This window comes from Etheostoma spectabile, chromosome 14 (assembly GCF_008692095.1).
Source record: "Etheostoma spectabile isolate EspeVRDwgs_2016 chromosome 14, UIUC_Espe_1.0, whole genome shotgun sequence".
In the NCBI taxonomy this organism is placed as follows: domain Eukaryota; kingdom Metazoa; phylum Chordata; class Actinopteri; order Perciformes; family Percidae; genus Etheostoma; species Etheostoma spectabile.
In genome coordinates this window covers 11287677-11309658 of record NC_045746.1, presented here as the reverse complement: position 1 = coordinate 11309658, position 21982 = coordinate 11287677, and the positions used below count along the sequence as shown (strand labels likewise).

Sequence of the window (21982 nt, the reverse complement as noted above, 5' to 3'; positions counted from 1 at the left end):
TAGTATGTCATATATGCTTTTAAAATGTGATGTACCTACACACAGCTAAAATGTTGCAATTCCTTATAGCATTTCATTTATATAGCCCAATATCACAAATTAGCCTCAAGAAGCTTTTCAATTTGTAAAGGCCATGACACACCAAGCTAGCTTGCTTCCTAGGGGGTAAATGTGAAATGAGAGGGAGAGGTCTGTCACGGTCTTTATCTTAAATTTTACGGTATAGGATATTAGTTTATTAACGTTAGTTTATTTCGTAATGTGTAACGTTGGGTGTGTAGAGATATTTTAAAAGACATTGTTATTGTTGGGATAAATATGCCTGAACAAGTAGTTGCATCTTGTTGTAGGCTATGTTTGCCATTTTATGGACATCATGTGCAAAAATAGTTATTACAATAGCTACAATCTGTGTGTTTTTAGAAGGAACATTCAAATGGAATTTTGACCAGTTTTCACAGCTCTGTGTACTGGATTGATCCGATGAGAGGAAAAATAGAAGGAGCCTTGGGTGTGCCTGTTTGTTTTCTTCACTCTTGTTTCCAAGCTGAACAGCCAATCAGATGAATTGCCAATCAGATGAATTGCCAATCAGATGAATTGCCAATCAGATATATTGTCAGGGCCTTAAAGGTGCCCTGCTACACGTATTTCATTACTTTGTGGTATTGTCTGAAGATCTACCATGGACTCTGTATTTGTGGAAAAAATACCTTGGTTACCTTGTTTTAAGCCATTCTAGCGGGGTATAGAAAGCCTGCAAGAAGACTCGGCTCGATTTGTGCCACTTCTCATTAATATTCAACGTGTTAACTTAACTTAACTCTGTGTGGCTAGCAAAGCTAGCCAATGAGAGACTGACCAAGACAGACTGACCAGCTTTTGTAATTGGTCGGATTTTTCCACTTCTTTTCAGTGGCTAGAGCTGACCGAGGAGGTAGCAGTTCATTTTTCACATTCACAACATAACACAAACCCATATGGACCTGACATATTTCAAAAAAATTTAAGTAAAAACAGCTTTGTGCTGCAGGGCAACTTTAAAGCCTACGATACCCTCTGTCTCTTAGGCCTTGGTTTGGATGGAAGAACAAATAATGCAAGAACCCCTACGAAGAGAATTGGAAGCCTCCTCCATGACTGACAGATGTTCAGTAGATTTTGTGATGAACATGTATAGTTCATTTCATGTAATTATCAATATTGGAACGGCTTAATTTGATGGTATGAGTGCTGCATACCTCAGTCCTGTAGATACTATGGGTCTATCAATCACCAGAGTCCATGCTCTCCTTGCAACATCAATCTGCCTGTCCCTCAGCCCCACCACCTGAGCCCTGTGTTCATCATAGTCTATCTCCACATTCCTCCTCCACTCATCTGCATTCCTTGCTTTTGTGTGTCCCCTCTCCTTGGAATGTAGGATATGTCGGTGGGGGGTGAGGTAGGACAGGAAGGGATTGAGTGACAGTGTTGCAAAGACTGTAGGAGAGGACAGGGCTCAGCAGAACGAGGGACAGCAAGAAAAGGACAAGAGCTTAAGGAGAAGGCAGAAAGGAGGAGGAAGTAAAAAAAGGGGGAGGTGTGTGTGTGTGTGTCATTAGATTATGCCACTCCCTGGGGAAACCGACATAATTTATGGATTAAGTGCAGGCCCCTCCCTATCCACTCAGGTCTCCTGCTATTGGAGGCTATTAATGTGGCGTCTCTTTGGGATATGATGGCTGGTGCATATTTAATTAGCCTTCCGTTCCGAACAATGAGCCATCAGAGAAGGGGTTTAAAGAAAAGCTTAGGTTTACACAGGTTAAATGAAATTTGTCCTTCTAATGCCGATCATGTCAACCATGATTAGGCCTAGTGCTGATTTTACTTTATCAGTTATGCATACTACATACAAAGCATCTCTGTTAAAATAAAATAAAAGTGGTATATGGCATACATAGGCGTGTATATTTCAATCAAAGAGAATGTAGGAAATAAGGCATATGTAATTCATCATAATTAAGAAAATAGTACATTTCAAAGGCAAAACTACCAACTTTCAAACAGACACCTCAACAAGCATGAGACTGTTGCCAATACAGTAATGAAGGGTTTGAAAAATGTGACATCCCTTTACGGCCCTCTTCCACAGATGTTAAAAGATTTTTCAGAATGAGTATTGATCTAGTTTTTGTGGCCTTTAGTCCCTCTGGCTCTGTGTTTTGGAAGAGACAAACTCTCTGGGGTGTTGAGGCCTATATGGGTACCTCGAACACATGCATTTGGATGACGCGTTTATCATTCATGGTCTTTTTATAAACAGCATTATCACATTGCCACAAGTCAAACTCATAACCGCAATTGTTGGGGGTCTTGGTTGTCAGACTCTACAACACCTGCACCACCTGATAATGTTGTGGTTTCTGTTCTTGTTTTTCCTCCCATCTACACCACACACTTTCTGTTTATCTTTATCATCGGTATTTATATTATTTTATTACAAGTACTTACTTTTCAATATTTATGGTCACAGGTTAATATAATTTAAAATGATGCTACCGACTCTTGCTTCATTACTCTAATTACACATTCAATTTAATTTTAACGTCACTTACACGGCAATATTGTTTCTTGTATCATGGCAACCGCACTTTAAAATACCTTTATTTGACGCCATTTTGCTTACTCAGTCTACCTTATAATCATTGTCTATTGTTTTGCCTGTATTTCTTGTGTGCTTACTTGCTTGTGTGTTTTAGTTTTTTTGCTGTTATTGAAAAAATACTGCTGCTGTAACAACAAAATATCCCCGTTGTGGGATGAATAAAGTATAATCTAGCAAGTACAGAGAAAGGGATTGTGGCATGCACGGGAATGAGCAAGGCAATGCATTGTGGTTAAGGGCATGTAGCTACGGTAGAAAGGGAGTGACAGGCTGGGAAATAGTGTTTTAAAAGGAAATAAAAATGGATAGCTGTCCCGGAGTTTATTTGTGAGTATAGCTTTGATACGGCGAGGCAAATGTATTTAAATAGCAGTTTTTATACCCAAAGGCTCATATATCAGTCATATATGAAGTCCAATGGGATTTGTGGTCTGTTTTTTGTTGGTTGTACGGCCATGACAGCCGGTGCTGATTCAGTTCGTACTATTCGGAACACAAAACTGATTTGTCTGTCTCTCTCCCCCTGTTTTCCCAGGTGTTTCTGTTCTTCTGTGAATCCTGCTCGGTGCCTATCTGTAGGGAGTGCAGTGTTGGCCGGCACATGGGCCACACCTTTATTTATCTACAAGATGCCGTACAGGACTGCAGGGCCATCACCATCCAGCTGCTGGCAGATGCACAGCAGGGACGTCAGGCTGTGCAGGTGAGACAGGAATCCCGACAGACACGTTTTTGGGTTATAAAAAAGAAATATTGGTCTTTTTTGGGGGGGGGGGGTTGTTTGCTTGTTCTACCTTGTCAAACCACACAAGTCCACGCATACTCGTCCATCTCCTAGAGAGACCAAGGAGAAGCTGAGAGCAGCTGTGTCTTTCCAGCGTCCCTCAGCACAGGGAAGACCAGCTTGTGTTTGAGAGTGACCAGACCTGGGCTGCTGGGAAGCCTGAGGTTAGAGGTGTCCAGCTGGCCCTGAAAGAAGGGGGGAAGGGATGGCCTGAAGGTCATAGGGGAGGAGTAGCTGAGAGGGGGATGGGAAAGGGTAGATGAGGTATTTAAAGGATTTCTGAGAATGGACAACTCCCCTTCTCTTTTGAAGGAGTGGAATACATTTCCCTCACTCACTCGCTCACTCATTTACTCATTCACTCACTCACTCACTCACTCACTCACTCACTCACTCCCTCCGCCTCTTACCCTCATTCCCACACTAACACACACACTGCCTGTCTTCAATTACGTAATTATAGATTGGGTGGCAGCTTCATAGACCCCCCCTTAGATTTTGTTTTACACAGTGACACGTACAAGTAAAGACTGATGAGAGGTTTCAGTAACTGCCTAAACAGTCTACTTTTCTAAAAGCACCATGTGAGTTGCATGTAGGGAATGGGTTTAAATTGTGTGGAAATAACTGCTTAGTCATTTCACAAATGAAAACAAAATTTTAACAGTGTTGGTCAGCAATTAGTTCAATTTTAGTAACTCATCAAATAATGGATGGCACTAAAGCAAAGCTGGATCTGTGAGTTTGTGATTAGACACAGAAGTTTTAATTTTTACCCTGTTAAGGGATCACAAAAGTTATTTATGTGCATAGTGATGTAGTCATGAAATTGTGAGGTATGTGTTTAAACCACACCTTAAAGTGGTAACAGTGATACATTCCTCACACTAGAGTTGTCTAATGAGTATATTCACACAACATGACTTTAGCCCTGATTTTCCACTTCCAGACATCTAGCTGGCTAATTATTTTATCTCGACCGGATCTGTCGGAGAACTACATCCAATGAGAGCGCAAGTGCGTGCGTGTGCTACACCTGTGTCTTTGAAACAAAATGTAGTTTGGAGAGCAGACAGCATCTTGAATTCCTCCTGGTAAAAGATTGTGTAGAAGTGTGAACTTAGCTTAATGGATCTGGAAGGCGGGGCAGTGTTTTGACCTCTCCCGAAACATGAAAAACTAGCAGTTCCACTGAGGTGATGTCACACACTGGAATGTACTCTCCTTAACAGAGCTTGACCTGTGTGTCTGTGAGACACTAATGGAAGGCTACTTCTGTCACTGGGTGTTACTGAAGTTCCAAGATATCACAACACGGCCACGTGTAGCAAAGTTTAAAACTAATACCAGGTACCACAACAGCACACTTATTCTGGAACACACCGAAAGGCAAATCACCAACGCAAGTAATGTATTTAAGGAAAAGCCCCAGGATATGTGCCACTGAGTCATTAGAAGCACGCCTACCATCTGGCAGTTTGGTGTGTGTTTGTCCATTTTGTCCCAGGTCACCATGGGAGTAAATGCTGACGCCAGGATAATATGTAAACACTCCACACCACACGCGCTCCTGTCCCCTGAGGTAGGAAATTTCCGCCCACTCCACATCCATTATCTTCGCTGACCTCTGACCCTGGGCTTGTGACCTGCTGGTTGGCCAGAGCTCCTTCCCTGTGATTGGTCATTTTGGTCTCTTTGTGTTCCCAAGCGCTTCTGGAAATTTTGAGGGCAAAAGCCGCAAGAAGGAAAATTGAGAGAGACCGTGAGTTTACTACATCCAGTTTTAAAAAAGACGATCATATTCAGGTTAAGGCACTACCCCTGTTTCTCAAAACGCCGTGCATATGCCTAATCCGGTTAAAGTCAGAGTTCTCATAACCCGGTTAACAGACCTCGAGAACTCTTTTAGTAACTGGGGTATATCTGCATGTACACACCTTAATTGAAGTAAGGTCAGGTTGAGCGTATATATAACTAATTAACATGATTCAACAAAACAAAAACAGCGGTGCTCGGATCAGCAGCAGCAACGAACTGTCCATCTGCTTCAATCCGAGGAGTTACACCCGTAATTCTTCCCATAACCCGGTTGTTCTCTAAGATCATACCCCGGTTACTGCTCTGCACGTAAACGCACAGACAGACTGAGGAAGAGAATGAGACAGAGGACAGAAAATAAGGTGTGAAAAAGAGAACCAGAGCAGGAGTGAAAGAAATCCATGATAACAAGAGAATTTTGTATAAAGACAAAGAGACAACTGGAGGAAGTTGGTTGGCTTTATATTTCACCCTGCCTCCTTCCTCACAATGTATTGATGCCACTCCCCCGATTCTTCCGGGATTCCCTCCCTGCTGTTCCTTCTCTGGGGGCCTGGTTTAATGGCCCTTTAGCTGCCCACCTCAAATGGCCAGGCGAAAGAGAAAGGGGTCCTGCTGCCAAGCTTTGTTCTTGCCGGGCTGCACTGGGGGTGGGCGATATGTGTCTCAAGACAGGGATTGCAGATCATGACCTGTAGAGGTTTAGGTGAACTTTGATCCCTGCGACCGATATCACAAAGGAGGCCTTATGCCACCTCGTCATTCGTCCCTGTGAGGTCCGGTTCACCCTGTGACCTCCCAGAAAACGCCAGAAGAAAAGTCAGATAAAACACTTCGGGGGAAGGGAGGAAGACAAAGGGGGAAATGTGCATTTAGCCTGAATTGTGGGTTTTAAAAGCTTACACCTTAAGTCTATGCTGGTTTTTATCAAGATAATGAAGAAACGACATGTCTTCATGTCACTGTACAGAAGCCCTGATCATATAATTCAATTTTGTGTAGAGAGAGGCATTGCGTAAAGAGCAGTTCATGTTCAGTCCATACAATCCGATCTACTAAACTTACCAAAAGTATCATTTTTGCTTGTTGCTCTATAGGACTGGGTAAAATCTTTGAAAAAATGTAATATGAATGAGTTTTGATACCAAAACAATGCTGCTTAGTTTTAAATAAAGAATATTGCCTAAATAAAATAAATAGTGAGAATAAAATTTAGATTCAAATAAATTGAAAAATTAAGATGGTTAAAATAAAGATTTAAAAATAACCAAAAAATGTGTCCAGTGCCTACTTTCTATACTTTATATTCTAAGGACACTTCGGATTGTTCAATACTGCACTATGAGTTGGAAACTGTTTCAAATATACTGCTTGTATTATTTGTAAAATATGATGCTGACTTTGAATATAAGGACTAGGTCTGCACAATTAATCAATTGTTTAGTCACAATCAAGATTTTGGCTTCCCGCGATCAAATTTGCGTGATTGAGCGATATTTTAAATGTGTCATTCCGTTCATAGAATACTCCGGGTTTTTTTGCAAAACCAATCAAACGCTCCGTAAACCACTGATCATGTGCCAGTCAGAGTTCTCTGCACCGCGCAGCTTAGTTTCTAGATGCAGACAGTCACAGAGGATAGAGCACCGTGAGGAAAATTCCCCAACAGATAGCAGTCGGTCATATGTCGGTCACAAGGTTTCCCAGTAAGTGCAACATTTTGACCCGTCTGTGTAGTTTTTCAGACAACAGCAAGGACCGGTGCTAGTTAGTGTCTGTTAGCTCACAGGGCTCTAGGGTGCTAGTTAGTGTCTGTTAGCTCACAGGGCTCTAGAGTGCTAGTTAGTGTCTCTTAGCTCACAGGGCTCTAGGGTGCTAGTTAGTGTCTCTTAGCTCACAGGGCTCTAGAGTGCTAGTTAGTGTCTCTTAGCTCACAGGGCTCTAGGGTGCTAGTTAGTGTCTCTTAGCTCACAGGGCTCTAGAGTGCTAGTTAGTGTCTCTTAGCTCACAGGGCTCTATGGTTCTAGTTAGTGTCTGTTAGCTCACAGGGCTCTAGAGTGCTAGTTAGTGTCTGTTAGCTCACAGGGCTCTAGAGTGCTAGTTATTGTCTGTTAGCTCACAGGGCTCTAGATGGCTAGTTAGTGTATGTTAGCACACAGGGCTCTAGAGTGCTAGTTAGTGTCTCTTAGCTCACAGGGCTCTAGAGTGCTAGTTAGTGTCTGTTAGCTCACAGGGCTCAAGGGTGCTAGTTGGTGTCTGTTAGCACACAGGGCTCTAGAGTGCTAGTTTGTGTCTGTTAGCTCACAGGGCTCAAGGGTGCTAGTTGGTGTCTCTTAGCACACAGGGCTCAAGGGTGCTAGTTAATGTCTGTTAGCACACAGGGCTCTAGAGGGCTAGTTGGTATCTGTTAGCACACAGGGCTCTAGAGGGCTAGTTAGTGTCTGTTAGCACAAAGGGCTCTAGGGTGCGACTAACATTTATTCCTAGGTTGCACCGGTGCACCACATGTCCTCGCATCCGCTGCCTCTCCATGAACGAAGCAATGTTTATATAGAGATGGTTAAAGTTTGCGTTACATTACCCATTTCTTCTGTAAAGCCGTGCCTGTGTTTGTATCTCTCCTCTACTCTCTCCTCTTACTCTCCGCACAGCCCGCATTCACTCACACACTGCTCCCAGCAACAGGGAGAGACACAGCGGCGACAGCGCCGGTCCACACTTCTTAAATTTGTCCACAGTTTTAATTGTTATTAACCCAGCTGTATATTGTTAAGCATGAGAGGCAAACCTGTATTTGCACCAGTGTTTCCACTGGTAACTCTGCTACCACGGCTACCATGGCGAAGAACACAGAAGAAGTTATTGAATGCAACTAACTTGAGTTGGTAGAGTAACCGTGTGTGAGACGGAGCTGCTGGACCTGGGCCGGAGTTGTGACCCATGGCCAGAATATCATAGTTCATGACAATGCAGCGCAGTGACGATACAGACATTTCATACACACCTAGTGTGTAACTGTGTATACGGCCATCACATTCCCTCTCTCTCCCTAGCTCTTTTGATCATTTATTTTTGAAAACAAGTGAAGGAGCTTTCTCAGATACATATCTTCTAGGCTTTTCATTTCAGATAATTTTCATTTACATGTGCATCTGTATGTATGTATGTATGTATGTATGTATGTACAACATACAACTTCAACATAAGAGGAATGTAGCACAATATGGATGTGAAAGCAGTTATAAATAGCCTATGTATGTTAAAATCAACAAATAATTGTGATTATCATTTCAGCCATAATTGTGCAGCCCTAATCAGGACTGAGTAGGCTATCAGCCCAGCAGGAAGTTGTGCTGGGTGAAGTGACTTCCTATTCCTGAACCATGTTTCCCTTTCAGCCTGTAAAGGAGCCACCAAACGTGGGAAAGGAATAGATCACAAAAAAACTGAGCAGGTCTTTGTGCAGCCACTTGCCAGGAAGATGTCACATACAGTGTCCCTTAGTCCTCTACATCCTGTTCCTGGGGCTCATCTGTATCCCATTTGAGTAATAAAACAGACCAGGTGGTGCTGTGTTTGACCGTTTAGACATTCCTGTCTGGTCCTTTGTCACACTGCAGAGTGAGAGATAAGCATGCATCTTTGCTTGACCCCACCCCACATCTTGACTCTTTGGGCCATTATCATTGGAAATAGGGGTAGGAAGCTCTTGGAACCTCACGATTCAGATTCAGAGGCCAACAATTCAATTCGGAACCGATTGTTGTTGTTATGCATCTCAATGCAACAATTATTTTATGTACATTTCCATGCGTGATTTTAAAAAACAGATGTATAGATATATAACATATACATCGGAGTTTGTTAGATTTTGACCTATACAGTATCTGTATAAGTTTTAATAAAATGTTTTGTCTACTGAGGTTTTTATTGTGAGTCATTCCATGCTTAAGCCTTAAAGAGGCTCAGTCATGTTTAAAGGGGGAGAGTTGGCTTCTCAGAACATGAAACATGAGGTGGTCAGATGTAATGTGATAAAGTAGATAAACATGTGTTTTGCCTAATTATGTATGTCTTACTAGATCATGTGTGTATAGAAAATTTAATTTTATTCTACGTTTTAGGCAATTTTGTGTTTTTTGTCCTACACTCTTAACTCTAAGTTGTTGTCCATTATCCCATTTTCTTTCAGTCACTCTGTTTTCTGATTTGTACATATCTGGGGACCTGGAGACTAAATTAAAAAATATTGTATTTTTTAAAATAATTGATTTAATTTGATTTTTGTTTTCCCCAGCTAAGCATGGAGAAGGTCCAGGCCATGGCAGAGCAGGTGGAGATCAAAGCCAAGGTGGTGCAGACTGAAGTGAAGGCCCTTGTGCTCAAACACAAGAAAGCGCTGGAGGAGAGGGAGTGTGAACTACTGTGGAAGGTGAGCTGCTACCGTCGTGCTCATTAGCATCCAATCAGGTCCTAGACTGGGAAGTGTTGTTTCAGTTGGAGACATTCAGGTCAACTTGGCACAATTGTCAAATAACTCTCTCTCTGTCGCACTATTTTCTTTACTTTTCACCCAGGTGCTAATGAAATAGCCTGTCTGCATCAGGACCCTCGAATACAACACTGCTAGTGTGGCTGTGCACATTGCAAGCATGTTGTGATTATTACAATGACCGTGTTCAATGGATTATCACCTGTAACAGACGCATTAAAGAAAGCAAACAAATACCTTTGCTGTGTTTAAAGCCTTTCTGGGACAGGAGTCAAAATAGAAATGCAACATCTAAAAAGATGGGCTCTGATACAAATGTAGCTATTTTTAACCATATGACAAAAATACCATACATTTACTTTTTAAGATATTTTATTCATAGTTTTCATCACATCACAAACTACTACAAATATCCATACACAAGAAGCCCTACAGTACATCCTCTTCCATACCCACACCCATGTTGTGATGGTGAAGATGTTGGCTCAATGAGACCAAACTTAAGACCTCCTTTTAAATGAAGAATCCCCAGGTGTACTGCAGAAAAAAAATGTGCTTTATTAACTACAACACACATAATGCAAGCCAATCACTAGTAGACTTTGCTCAGATCTTTGAACTGATGTGTAGTTTCATATTGCATTAGTTTAAACCCATAACTGTGTATCCTAACTGTGCATCATGGTACACAGAGCTACACAAAGGGAATAAGGATGTATGGCTTTATCGGAGCATTTGGTGTCTTTTCTGTACTGGTTTAAGCTAAACAAAACCAAGATCTAGTTTTTAACTTGGCAGTTTAGCCTGCACTCTGTGCTTCAGGAACCCTCTGCAAGGGCCTCCTAGGTTTAAGGTTACCCAGCAAAGGAGTGGGGTTTTGGGTAAAGAAAGAACCTTCATCCCTGACCCCCCTCACCCCTGGCTAAGCCAAATCCCTAACCCTTTGGTAATAAATAAATTACCACATAAAATGGAGACTGTACATGCATGCCATTGTACCAGTCAGGTCTTTAACACACATATACAAGCACACACAATATGCATCATATCAATTACAACTGAAACCAGCTACTAAAATGTGTATTTGTGCATTTATGTACATGTGCAAATGTGTTTCTTTGTGCCTGATGGAACATAGTCAATGATTTACCACCAGTCTACCAAACTCTCATTTCTCTTCTTCTCCTGAGAGCAAGCTCGGTGACATTGTAAAAAGTGACCTGTATCTTACTCACTCAGATCTTAGTGTGTGTGTGTGTGTGTGTGTGTGTGGGGGTTTGTGTGTGGGTGGGTGGTTTTAACTTACCAGTGTTCCCGCTTTAATCCTTTTTGCACCACTAAAGGACTCCCTTTTTATCCCTGACCTGATAAAGCCATTACAGGCAACCATAGCCAGTGTAGAGACAAGTGAAGTAATCTTTTAGATCCCTTGTTCAATATTAACCCTTTGGTTATTTCAACCCAATAAAAGTGTCACACTGTTGTCATGCTATATCAGTATGCTGCACTCTTTACCTGCCAGCTCAGATGCAAAAAACTTACAAGTTGAGCTGTAAAACTCCCAAATCATGCAAGGTATAGGAAATTACTCTAGCTAGCTAGTACTGTGACTAAGTGTGCTGGTCACCTGTGTAGACCGCGGTGTTAGGAAAACCAAAATTGAATCTGGGAAGGCTCTCCACGGTGACTCCGCACTGTGGCATTAAACTAGAGAGATTTGTGAGATGACATCAAAAGCACTGTAATTTGACTCACGGGTAAAACATTTGACTTAAAGGAGTTTGGGTGTGTCTAACATACATTAGATTGTGAGGTCGTAATTTAGTTTTTACATCAAAGAACATCAGCGTCTCCCCTTCTCTGTGTCTCTGGGTCTTGCTCTGTAATGCATACCAATACTACCAATGAGTGTTTTCAACTGAGGAACTAAAACTATATGTCTGTCCATTAGAAAGCCTGACTTTGAGTTTTTGTCCTCAGTTACTATAAAGTATAACTTGAGTCTCACATATGTGAGTGTGAGTCTTGCACATGCAAATTGGGCTTCACTTATTGCGAGGATTAACAAAAGACCCCTCTCTTTTGGATCCTTTGTGTCTTTCAGAGTCTCTCCCTACTATCAAGTCATTCTATCCATAGAAGCAGTCAGGCTATTGTGTCATTCTCTTTTTGTTAGGTGACAGTAAGTAAGAGCCCAATCCATGGCTCTCAGGTTCTACCACCCTCATCAATGCTTTATTCTCCCTGACTTTAACTTTATCTGGTTTCTCACGGTAACAGAAATGTGTCGGGGCTAAGTGACGGTCACATTTCCTTTTCACACTTCGCTGAATAAGTCACCACAGTAATACTTGTGTACCCTTTTTTTTTTGTTTTGTCAGCCCAGGACCCCAGTAACTCTTTGAATAGTATTATTTGTACTATGCAGTGTTGCACATTTTCTTCTTTCTTCTTCTTGCAACATTTGATTTTAAAATAGTTTAAAAAAGGTTATCTGTGATGCAAAGTGGACTAACAGCAACCCTCTAGCTTTTATGAAATAAACATAAATGATGCCCTTCCATTTAAGGAATATTGCAGTCCAATTAAAATATGTAATATGTCTTAATCTATAGTAACAGTAATACATATTGCAGGGTTGAATTTCTGCTCAAAGAAAGCCACAACACAAGAGCAAACGCATCATTGGTGTGTTTTTCAATTCAACAAACTCCAATAATCAGTCAACTACCGTTCTATGACATTCACTGAGTCCTTAATACTTTTTCCACAGGAATAAATATGTAAGGTTCTAGAAGTTTATGACTTATCCATTATTTACATTTTGTCAATCGCCTACAATTTGAATTTAACACTGGAATCAATAATGCACTTTATCTCCACCATGCCCTTCAACTTTAACTTTAAAGTCACTTCAAATACATTTTATCATATATTTTGCAACTACCTCTGCTACCTCACATCTCTTTGCTTAACCTGCATTCTACCAGACTGGTTAATATTGACACACTGATGCTAGCTAGCTGCATGTCACCCACAATTTAACCTCCTTCTGCAAGACCTTCTGACAGACTTAGCATGGTCCGCACATTGCTGCCATCCTGTGGGCAGACTTGCTGGTAACAGGCTGTGGTATGGAGGTACCAGGAGAATTAATTCCGCATTCAATTTTACAGGAAAATTGATGAGAATGGACAGTATGTCTGTGTGTTTTGGCTGCCTGCATTACCCGTGCTTATTAAACCTATTTTACGACCGAATAATTCAATGGATCAATAAAGTGGCTCTGTCATGTGCTTTCTATGCTGTTTGAACAATTAGAAAAAACCTTTTGATGTTTAACATTCTGTACTCTGGTTGTGTTTCCTTTCAGGTGGAGAAAATCCGTCAGGTGAAGGCTAAGTCTCTGTACCTGCAGGTGGAGAAACTGCACCAGAGTCTGACCAAGTTAGACAGCACCATCGCGGCCGTCAGCCAGGTGCTGGATGAGGGCCGCCACCTCGACGTGCTGCTGGCCAGAGAGCGAATGCTCACCCAGATCCATGAACTCAAGGCTTTGAGGAGCCTGCTGCAGGCGCAAGAGGATGACCGCTTCATGTTCACTCCTCCAGACCAGGTAGGCACTGGGACCCTGCAGATCAAAGATCATACACAAGTGGTCAGCGCCTAAAGTTTGGATAGGTTTTAAAATTATGACACCATTTCTATGTTTACCGAGCCTGATGTAATATTAGAGGGGCTATGTCTGGTTAACTTTGGGTATCTCATAAATGTATTCTTCTTATCTAAGTAAACCTTTAAAAACAATGTATTCCTTCATGGTTCCCCCAGGCTCTGTACATAGCTATCCAGTCAATGGGCCTAATCAGCAGTGGAGCCTTTGCCCCGGTCACCAAAGCCCATGGTGAGGGTCTGAAAAGTGCGCTACGCGGCAAGCCCGCATCCTTCACTGTGATTGGATATGACCATGATGGCGAGCCACGTCTTTCCGGCGGGGACACGGTGTCTGCAATAGTCATGTCGGTCCCAGACAATAACCTGTCTGCAGCGGAGGTAACGGACCACCAGAATGGCTCCTACACCGTCAGCTACCTGCCTAAAACTGAGGGGGAGCACCTCGTGTCGGTGTTGGTGTGTAACCAGCACATCCAGGGCAGCCCCTTCAAGGTGACCGTGAAGTCAGGGAGGAGCTACGGCTCCCTGGGCTCCCAGGTTTCTTCCTTCGGGTGCGAGGGGGAGGGAGATGGTCAGCTGTGTCGTCCCTGGGGCATCAGCGTGGACAAGGAGGGCTACGTGGTGGTGGCCGATCGCAGCAACAACCGCATCCAGGTAGAGCACAATCTTCCGTGTTGGTTGTTATTAACCTTTTTTCTCTATACCTGGCCAGTTTCACACATCATTTTTATTTGTGGCACTTAAGGATATAATAACAAAATGAAACCAATGAATGTGTGTAAAGCAAATGTGAAAGAGCATTTTTTGCAACTAGGTGCTCTGATAGCGACTCTGTCCCCTTCTTTTTTACTGTATTCTACCTAGGGCTGCACAATTAATTGCAATTTCATCAACATCGCAATACGGACTAGTACAATGTCCAAATCACGTGGGGGCGCAAAATATTTGTCAAACCATTCTTAATTAAGTATTGTGGTGCTGTAGTGCCTTGAAATTGTATCCTACAGACTAAAGAAACAATCATATTTGGTACAGATCCTACTCTATTAAATTGTGGTAATATGTAGTTTATGATCATGCACTCACAAGCTGTGCTAACTTTACTGTTTATTGTGCCGAAATGCTTAGATAGCAAAGTCTGCTTAGCAAACTTTGTTCATCACACACACAAATACACACACACACACACACACACCATTGTCACTCTGATGTCTTGTCATTAAAGTTTTTTTTTTTTTTTAGTGATAAACGCTGAAAATAGGATAATTAAATATAGGACTGTATGTAATAGAAAAAATGGCCTAAATGTTGAGGAAGGGCCTAAAAACTTACCATACACTCTTACACGCTTGAGTGGTTCTCACATATGTATTGCTTTGCTAGGAAAAGACATTAGCTGGGTGTACATTGGAGTGCTTCCAAAAAAAAAAAAAAGAGTCTACAGTCTGTAAAACCTGCCCAAAAACAACACTTCATTTGACCATTACTTTGTCATGCTGGGTAATGTGAGTGCTGGAACATTGAAGTAGAATCAATAAGCAATGTATTTGGTGCGGCCCCTCTCCAGATCTTCAAGCCTTGCGGTGCCTTCCACCATAAGTTTGGCTCTCTGGGTTCTCGGCCTGGTCAGTTTGACCGTCCAGCGGGGGTCGCGTGTGACAGTCAGAGACGAATCATTGTGGCTGATAAAGACAATCACCGTGTGCAGGTATGAACACCAATACATTCCGACTTGCCAATTTTGTATAATTTGCTGTAATTCTGTTGTGAAATGTGAATCGAAAAGTCCATAAGCCACAGGAAAAATGTAGCATGTTAGCGTCTGAGAACTTGTAAACTCTTGTATGGACACTACCGGTCAAAAGTTTGGGTTCCTTACAAATTTCCAAACCACTCCATTATAGACAGAATCCCAGCTGATCTGAGTGGGGGGCTGAGCTTTAATGCAATATCTACATTGTCCATTATCAGCAACCATTCATCCAATGTTCCAAAGGCTCATTCTGTTCACTAATCTGATAACATTTTAAAAACATTGGAGAACCCTTTTGCAATTACGTAAGCACATAATGTAATCTGTAAACGGCTTCCCCGGTTACTAAAACAATGCAACTGATCTCAGCTGGTATTCTGTCTATAATGGAGTGCAATGGAAATTTCTAAGTGACCCCAAACGTTTGACCGGTAGTGTATGTAAACACGTAGCTCCTCATGCTCAGTCTCTCTAATGCAGATGTAAACATGTTGGGCCCTAAGACATTTGTTTTGTCTGACAGGTGTTTACTTTTGAGGGCCAGTTCCTGCTGAAGTTTGGGGAAAAGGGTACTAAGAATGGACAGTTTAACTATCCCTGGGATGTGGCTGTGAACTCTGAGGGTAAGATCCTGGTCTCGGACACCAGGAACCACCGTGTGCAGCTCTTCGCCCACGACGGCTCTTTCCTCAACAAGTACGGCTTTGAAGGGGCCCTGTGGAAACACTTTGACTCTCCCCGAGGAGTGGCCTTTAATCACGAAGACCACCTGGTGGTGACCGACTTCAACAACCACAGGCTCCTTGTCATCCGACCGGACTGCCAGTCAGCTCGCTTTCTGGGCTCTGAGGGCACCGGGAACGGGCAGTTTCTGCGCCCCCAGGGCGTCGCGGTGGACCAGGAGAACCGTATCATTGTGGCCGACTCCCGCAACCACCGAGTCCAAGTGTTTGAGCCCAATGGAAACTTCTTATGCAAATTTGGCACTCAAGGGAGTAGCTTTGGACACATGGATCGCCCCTCCGGTGTGGCGGTGACGCCTGACGGGGTCATTGTAGTGGTTGACTTTGGAAATAATCGCATCCTCAAGTTCTAACAAAGTTTATCTTTGCATCCTCTCCCTCTGTTTGCCCTTTTGCAGTTTTCTCGATGAAGGAAATGGAGGCGAGAGAATGAATCAACAGACACAACAGGAGGCCAGCTCAGAGGATTGAGAGCACGCTGAAGTGAAGGGAAATCAAAACTATGGCTCGTTTTTTCAGTTTCATTACTATATTCCCGACGAGCTATCTGTGGTATGTAAGACAAAGGGGACCTCTACAAATTGATAATCAGTAGAACAAGCCATATTTTCCTTCCTCTGTCTCAGCTGCTCTGAATTCTCTCTGTGAGCGCTCCTTAATATCCATCTCAGGGATTTTTTCACTTTTCTTGAAACCTTGTACCCTCTGCTCCACACCTACCTCATTTAGCTCTTTATGAATGTACTCATAGTCACTGAGCAGAGGTTTTAGTCCGTGAAGTTTTACAAAGCAGAAAAGCCTACCTCTGTACTTTATTTAAGAGATTAGACTGATATTTGCACAGGATTAAATGAATTCTTGCTGTGCATTTTGAAATTTGAGTTAAAGTGAACCTCTTGAATGTTGTTGCTGAGACAATACTCGGCTGTAGAGGCTGCGTGATTTATTCTCATTAGAGGGCTTTTCTCAGAGAGGAGACTAGGGTACAGGAGTGTCCTTTTTTCATCTTTTTAGGCTAGTTAGTTTTTTGCTTATGCATCGACCCATGTCTCTTTGGGGCTCCGTGAAGATCATAGTGTCACGATAGCCCCAGCAGAGTGTGCAAAGCGAAGCCAAAATAGATAGAATCACAATTAGTTCAGGTCACGTTAGGACTGATTTAAATGTCAGTACTTTTCAGGCTCTCTCCCTCTAGCTCTACTGGCTAATGCTGAATTGATGAATTCATTGACAAATTTTAAGTGTAGGAAATCATCTCCAAAATGATCCCTGGAATAAGTTATGACTAAGTTGCCTCGTGAGAAAAATAATCCAAAGTGTTTGATCATGCTTACACCCCCGCCCCCAATCTGGACTCATAAAACCAGATGAAGTCATGTCTTTGATCAAATAAGAGAACCTGTGTCAGTTGCATAAACAAATAAGATGCAAAGACAAGTATCCGAGGAGAGCAGCGTCTCCTCTAAAAGGGAGTCCCCGCCGCAGGATTTTGGCGGTGAATTTCCCGAGCGATCTTAGTGCAGAGATTTAATCATTTAATTGAATGACACCTTTTTGATGAGGCATGTTGTGTGACAAAAGCCTCACGGGTAGACACGTAATGTGGCTGTCCAGAGGATGTTGAAGACCTCAAATAAAGGCCAAACATTACAATCCTTTGGATTTAGATTGTGATTGAAAGCCCCATGGCTCCTGGGGCCAGGTATTTAGTCCAATGAGAGGGTGTGATCACAAAGCCCCGCCCTATTTATTGATCCTCTGAGTGGAGGAGACCTCTCCAGATTGAGAGCTAGTAGACCGATTCCTCTAAAGATGGAGGTCTGTAGACCTGGAGTCAACCAAAGTCAGAGTTTCTGCATAATGGCCAACGGTAGATTTGGCAATTTAAAGAAACCTGAAAGAAAAAAAAATATTTTCTTAAATAATCATTGTGAAGTTGATACAACCCATGGAGTTGAGTTCATAGCACTGTCCATGTTAGGCTTAAACGAATAAAGAGGGCATTGGTCACGGTTTGTGTCCTTCCACAGCCTGCTACGACCTGTTGCTGTGCGAGGCAGGTTTTGAAAAAAGATCCTTTTTGTCTGTCTGAAGAGATGTTCGTGTAGAGAACAGAAGACACCTGCACCAAAGAGAACCGCATTGTCCCCCCTTGCAGTTATCGCCTCGGCCCAACAAACGATGCCCCAGTTTGATCATTATTAGACTGCCCAATGGCTTAAAGTTACATCTGAGATTAGCTTTTGTATCCCAATATAATTACCATAGTAATAGCATAGCATTGTGGGGTTTTGAATCCACTCGCCCTTTTCCAATTTGTGTTCCAGCACTAGACAATTATGGTTCTGTTAGTCCTTAGCCTAGCAACGAATCTTGGGACCTATGAAAAGATTCACCGACCGGCTCTCGCCTCTGAGGAGAGGGCCCGTCTGCACATGATCAGATTTACATCGTCATATCTCAGATATTCTGGACCGTCTTACCTCCTCTCTTGTTTACCTCAACTCCTGAATACCTCAAGTGTGTATCTCATAACTACTGTGCATTTAAACATTCAAATACCTCGACTTGTTACACATTCTGAATACCTCATTTTTACTCTTTAATTTAAGCATACCTCATTAAATATTTATGCATTACAGATATACCTCATTATTTAGCATCCTCCTGTTACAGTTGTTGTCCCTCAGCTCTAGGACCAAAGATCATGGTACTGTCTTGAGTTGAACTAAAATGTGTGTCGTGGTTATCGCTCCAGCTTGCATCCCCGAGCAGCTTTTGGTTTGTTGAATCTACTGTAAAACGCCTGGTCCAACTGCCAACATCCAGAAATCTATTTTCCGATGAACGCATTGTGCCAAAAATGATCGGTGGGAGCTCTGTGCCAAACAGGGTTGGCACCGGGACCACGCTGTTGTAGACGACAAATGTCACTGGACCAGTAGATCAGAGATACAAATGTTAACTCAGAGCACCCAAGGATGAATTCTCTCTATCTCTCTCTCTCGCTCTCTTGCTCTCTCTCTCTCTTTCTCTCTCTCTCTCTGATTGGATGCACTTAAGAGGGCTGGGCCCAACTTATCTTTATCTCATAATGATGTAAACACAACTGGTAGTTTGGTACTTTGTGCAAAGGGCAAGGGAGTGAGAATGTGGCCTCTTTTAAAGAGTTGAGAACTTCACAAATCCGCCTTTTAACGCACAAGAATTGCCTCCTGATTTCTGCACAATTTACCAAGATTTCCGTGTGGATTTCACAGCGGTTGATGTTGGTCGTGGAGGACCTCGAGTCTAAACTCAACCACTCTGCGGCGGAACAAACGCATCAGAGGATTACGCCTAATGCGTGTCAACAGCCTGGTTCATTAATGAGTGGAGCGATTGGCACATTGATGGCGAGCCAGTTTGATTCCACAGTCCCAGCTGCTTTGAACTCAACATCTAGTTACACCAACAAGATTATTATTATTATTATTATGTTATTATTTTTTTTTTTGCTTTTCAGTATTACTTGTGAAATGTTCATTCATGTTGCAGCCGTTTTAATTTAAACTACAGAATTCTATCTTTAGATCCTTAGGTCTTCACTCTTAAAGAGGAAACATGTATTTTAAACTTTTTTTTTTTTTTTTTTAATTTGTTTTTCATTTTGTTGCATGCTTTAAAAAGTCCTTGTATTATATTGACGTCTCTCAGATAGGTGTTGAAAAACTCAGATGGGGTGGGTAGCTGATTATTGGGATGGTTTTACCAAAATATATACCCAAAGATGTGTATGTGTGTGTTAGGATTGTGTTGGATGGGATTAACCTTTTTGACCTTTGCGATTGTATTTCCTGTTCTAAAGAGGCTCTGCAGAGCACAACCTGTTCAGCCGGCCAAGCCTTGATTCCTAAAAACAATGGAGACCGAGTTTTTAGATAAATGCTGGCGCGCCCCTGGCCATTAGTGCTTCATTTCCTTAAACTCCCTCAAGTATGCAAAACACGGGCAGACATATTCTTTTCTGTAACGTTAGGGAGCAAAGCTGTAAAAGCTTCCTCCTGAGGATGGATTTACCTTCCCGACCACGATGAAGCCATAAGGCGGCCATTTTAAGTTTGACATGTAATGGGGACTCTCTCACTGTCATGTGAGAAGCAGCTAGGTTTCTCCAGCACAAACCAGCGATCCGTTCCTTTGTTCTAAGAATCCATGAAGGGTGGTGGTGGCTGCTGAGCATGTGATCGGTTGACTGCACTCCTTTTTCGGTGTTTTATTTTTTTATTTTTATTGGGCCCCTGTGGGTTTTTTTGTCCACCATTTTATTGCTGGCCTATTACGGCCTCGAGAGAGAAAAAGCAAAGCTGCACCAGGTGACGTGTGCAAGGTCGTAGACGTCCTTGTTATGATTGTATACTAGACAAAAAGACGAAAAAAAAAAAGGTTGGAAAATTTAGAAAGGAAAAAAAATAAAACTCAGGTAGTTCTCAGCAGCCCTGCTCTGCAGGTGTCTCATTGTAATGTGTCCCTTTAGTGATGACGTAGTGACCTTTTTCCCTATTATGACTCTCAGTAGTAGTCTAATTCTTTTGTGTGGCCATTTACATAAAAAAAAACATTATTTCTTAATCTGAAACAATAACAACTTTTGATTAGTTTCACCTGATTTATCTTTGGTTATGTTTTTTTTTGCCATTTTTTAAAAATTTCCTTTTACAAAAAGTACAAATACTTGACACCACTTGATGTTCATTGGCCCTTTTAGAATGTATTTTGTGAAGAAAAGGGTTCAATGGCATCTTGTTGATGCTCACTTGCTTTCACCAGCTGCTGGTAGCATCATAAGACAGAACACAGAACGCTCCGTTTCCCTCTAACAGTCGGTGCTAAATGTTCACACCAGCCATACTTAGAGTATGAGGTGGAATCATGTGGTTGTACTGGGACATGCAGCGCCGCGTTCATTTATAAACCAGCTTCCCTAACGGGTGTTTGGCCCAGCTCATCTTGTCCAAAAGTAATCTCGTTTGCATTGGGTCCTGTGTTCTCCAGCAGCTGGATGTGTGTGAAGTGGATATCTCGTTTGCGCGCTGAATCTATGTTGTGCAAGCAGAAATCCACTGAATGTATCCTCCTTACAGTCCAAGAGGCAGGGTGAGCCAGGGTGGCCAGCTGAGTTTAGATGGTTGCTGCTGGCACTTCCTCATCCGTGTGTGTGTGTGTGTGTTTGCGTGCGTGCGTGCACGCGCGCGTGTGTTTGTCCCCTCCCTCCCTCTTTGCATACACTCACAGATCGTGCTGAGTTTAAGTGCCGATGTCAGGTCTTCAGTCTAAATAAGGCAGAGGAGACTATAATGTATTGGCCACCTGCTGCTCGCTTTGTACTCTGCGGACTTTAAACATTTCCTATGCAGTTTTTTTTGTTTACACTTAAATAAAGTTGTATTTCTTTGCCTCAAAATGTGACTCTTTCTTTCCTCAACAGAAGAAATACTAAAATCTACAGCTGTGTTCAGAATAATAATGAATAGTGTTCAAAAATCCTTAGAATAGCTTTTAATTCCATAATATCAAAGCATTGGGAACACTGCACATTCAATTCCAAATCAACATGACCAACATTGATCCCGATTGTGTTCTACCTTTACGGAAAGAGGAAAAAAACCAGTATGTGCATTCATTACTAACTCAAACATTTGCTTCTAAAGTGAAAAATGTCTCTCTCAACCAGAGGGTTGCTGGTTCAAGTCCACGTGCGGATCAAAAGTACGGAGTTTACTTCACCTCCTGGGCACTACCAGGTGCTCTAGAGCAGGGCTCCCATACCCCCCCCCCCCCCCAACTGCTTAGGGTGCTGGTCAGCTCAGCACTCACTCTAACTCTCTCCATTTGTGCATGAATAGGTAGTGTGTGTGTGTGTGTGTGTGTGTGTGTGTGTGTGTGTGGTGTGTGTGTGTGTGTGTGTGTGTGTGTGTGTGTGTGTGGTGTGTGTGTGTGTGTGTGTGTGTGTGTGTGTGTGTGTGTGTGTGTTGTGTGTGTGTGTGTGTGTGTGTGGGTGTTTCAGGCTGTGTGTAGTGAACTAGTA

The 21982-nt window shown here is 42.4% G+C and overlaps 1 protein-coding gene across 1 annotated transcript in view; it reads left to right on the top strand.

The window, feature by feature from the left end:
* Positions 1 to 21358, top strand: part of trim71 (tripartite motif containing 71, E3 ubiquitin protein ligase) — a 37113-nt gene extending 15755 nt beyond the window's left edge. Inside the window, exons 2-7 of the mRNA XM_032535249.1 lie at positions 3186 to 3353; positions 9550 to 9684; positions 13118 to 13360; positions 13576 to 14073; positions 14987 to 15127; positions 15696 to 21358. Coding sequence (XP_032391140.1) covers positions 3186 to 3353; positions 9550 to 9684; positions 13118 to 13360; positions 13576 to 14073; positions 14987 to 15127; positions 15696 to 16268 — 1758 coding nt within the window. The 3' untranslated portion in view covers positions 16269 to 21358. The remainder of the gene's footprint in view (positions 1 to 3185; positions 3354 to 9549; positions 9685 to 13117; positions 13361 to 13575; positions 14074 to 14986; positions 15128 to 15695) is intronic.
* Positions 21359 to 21982: the final 624 nt, after the last annotated feature.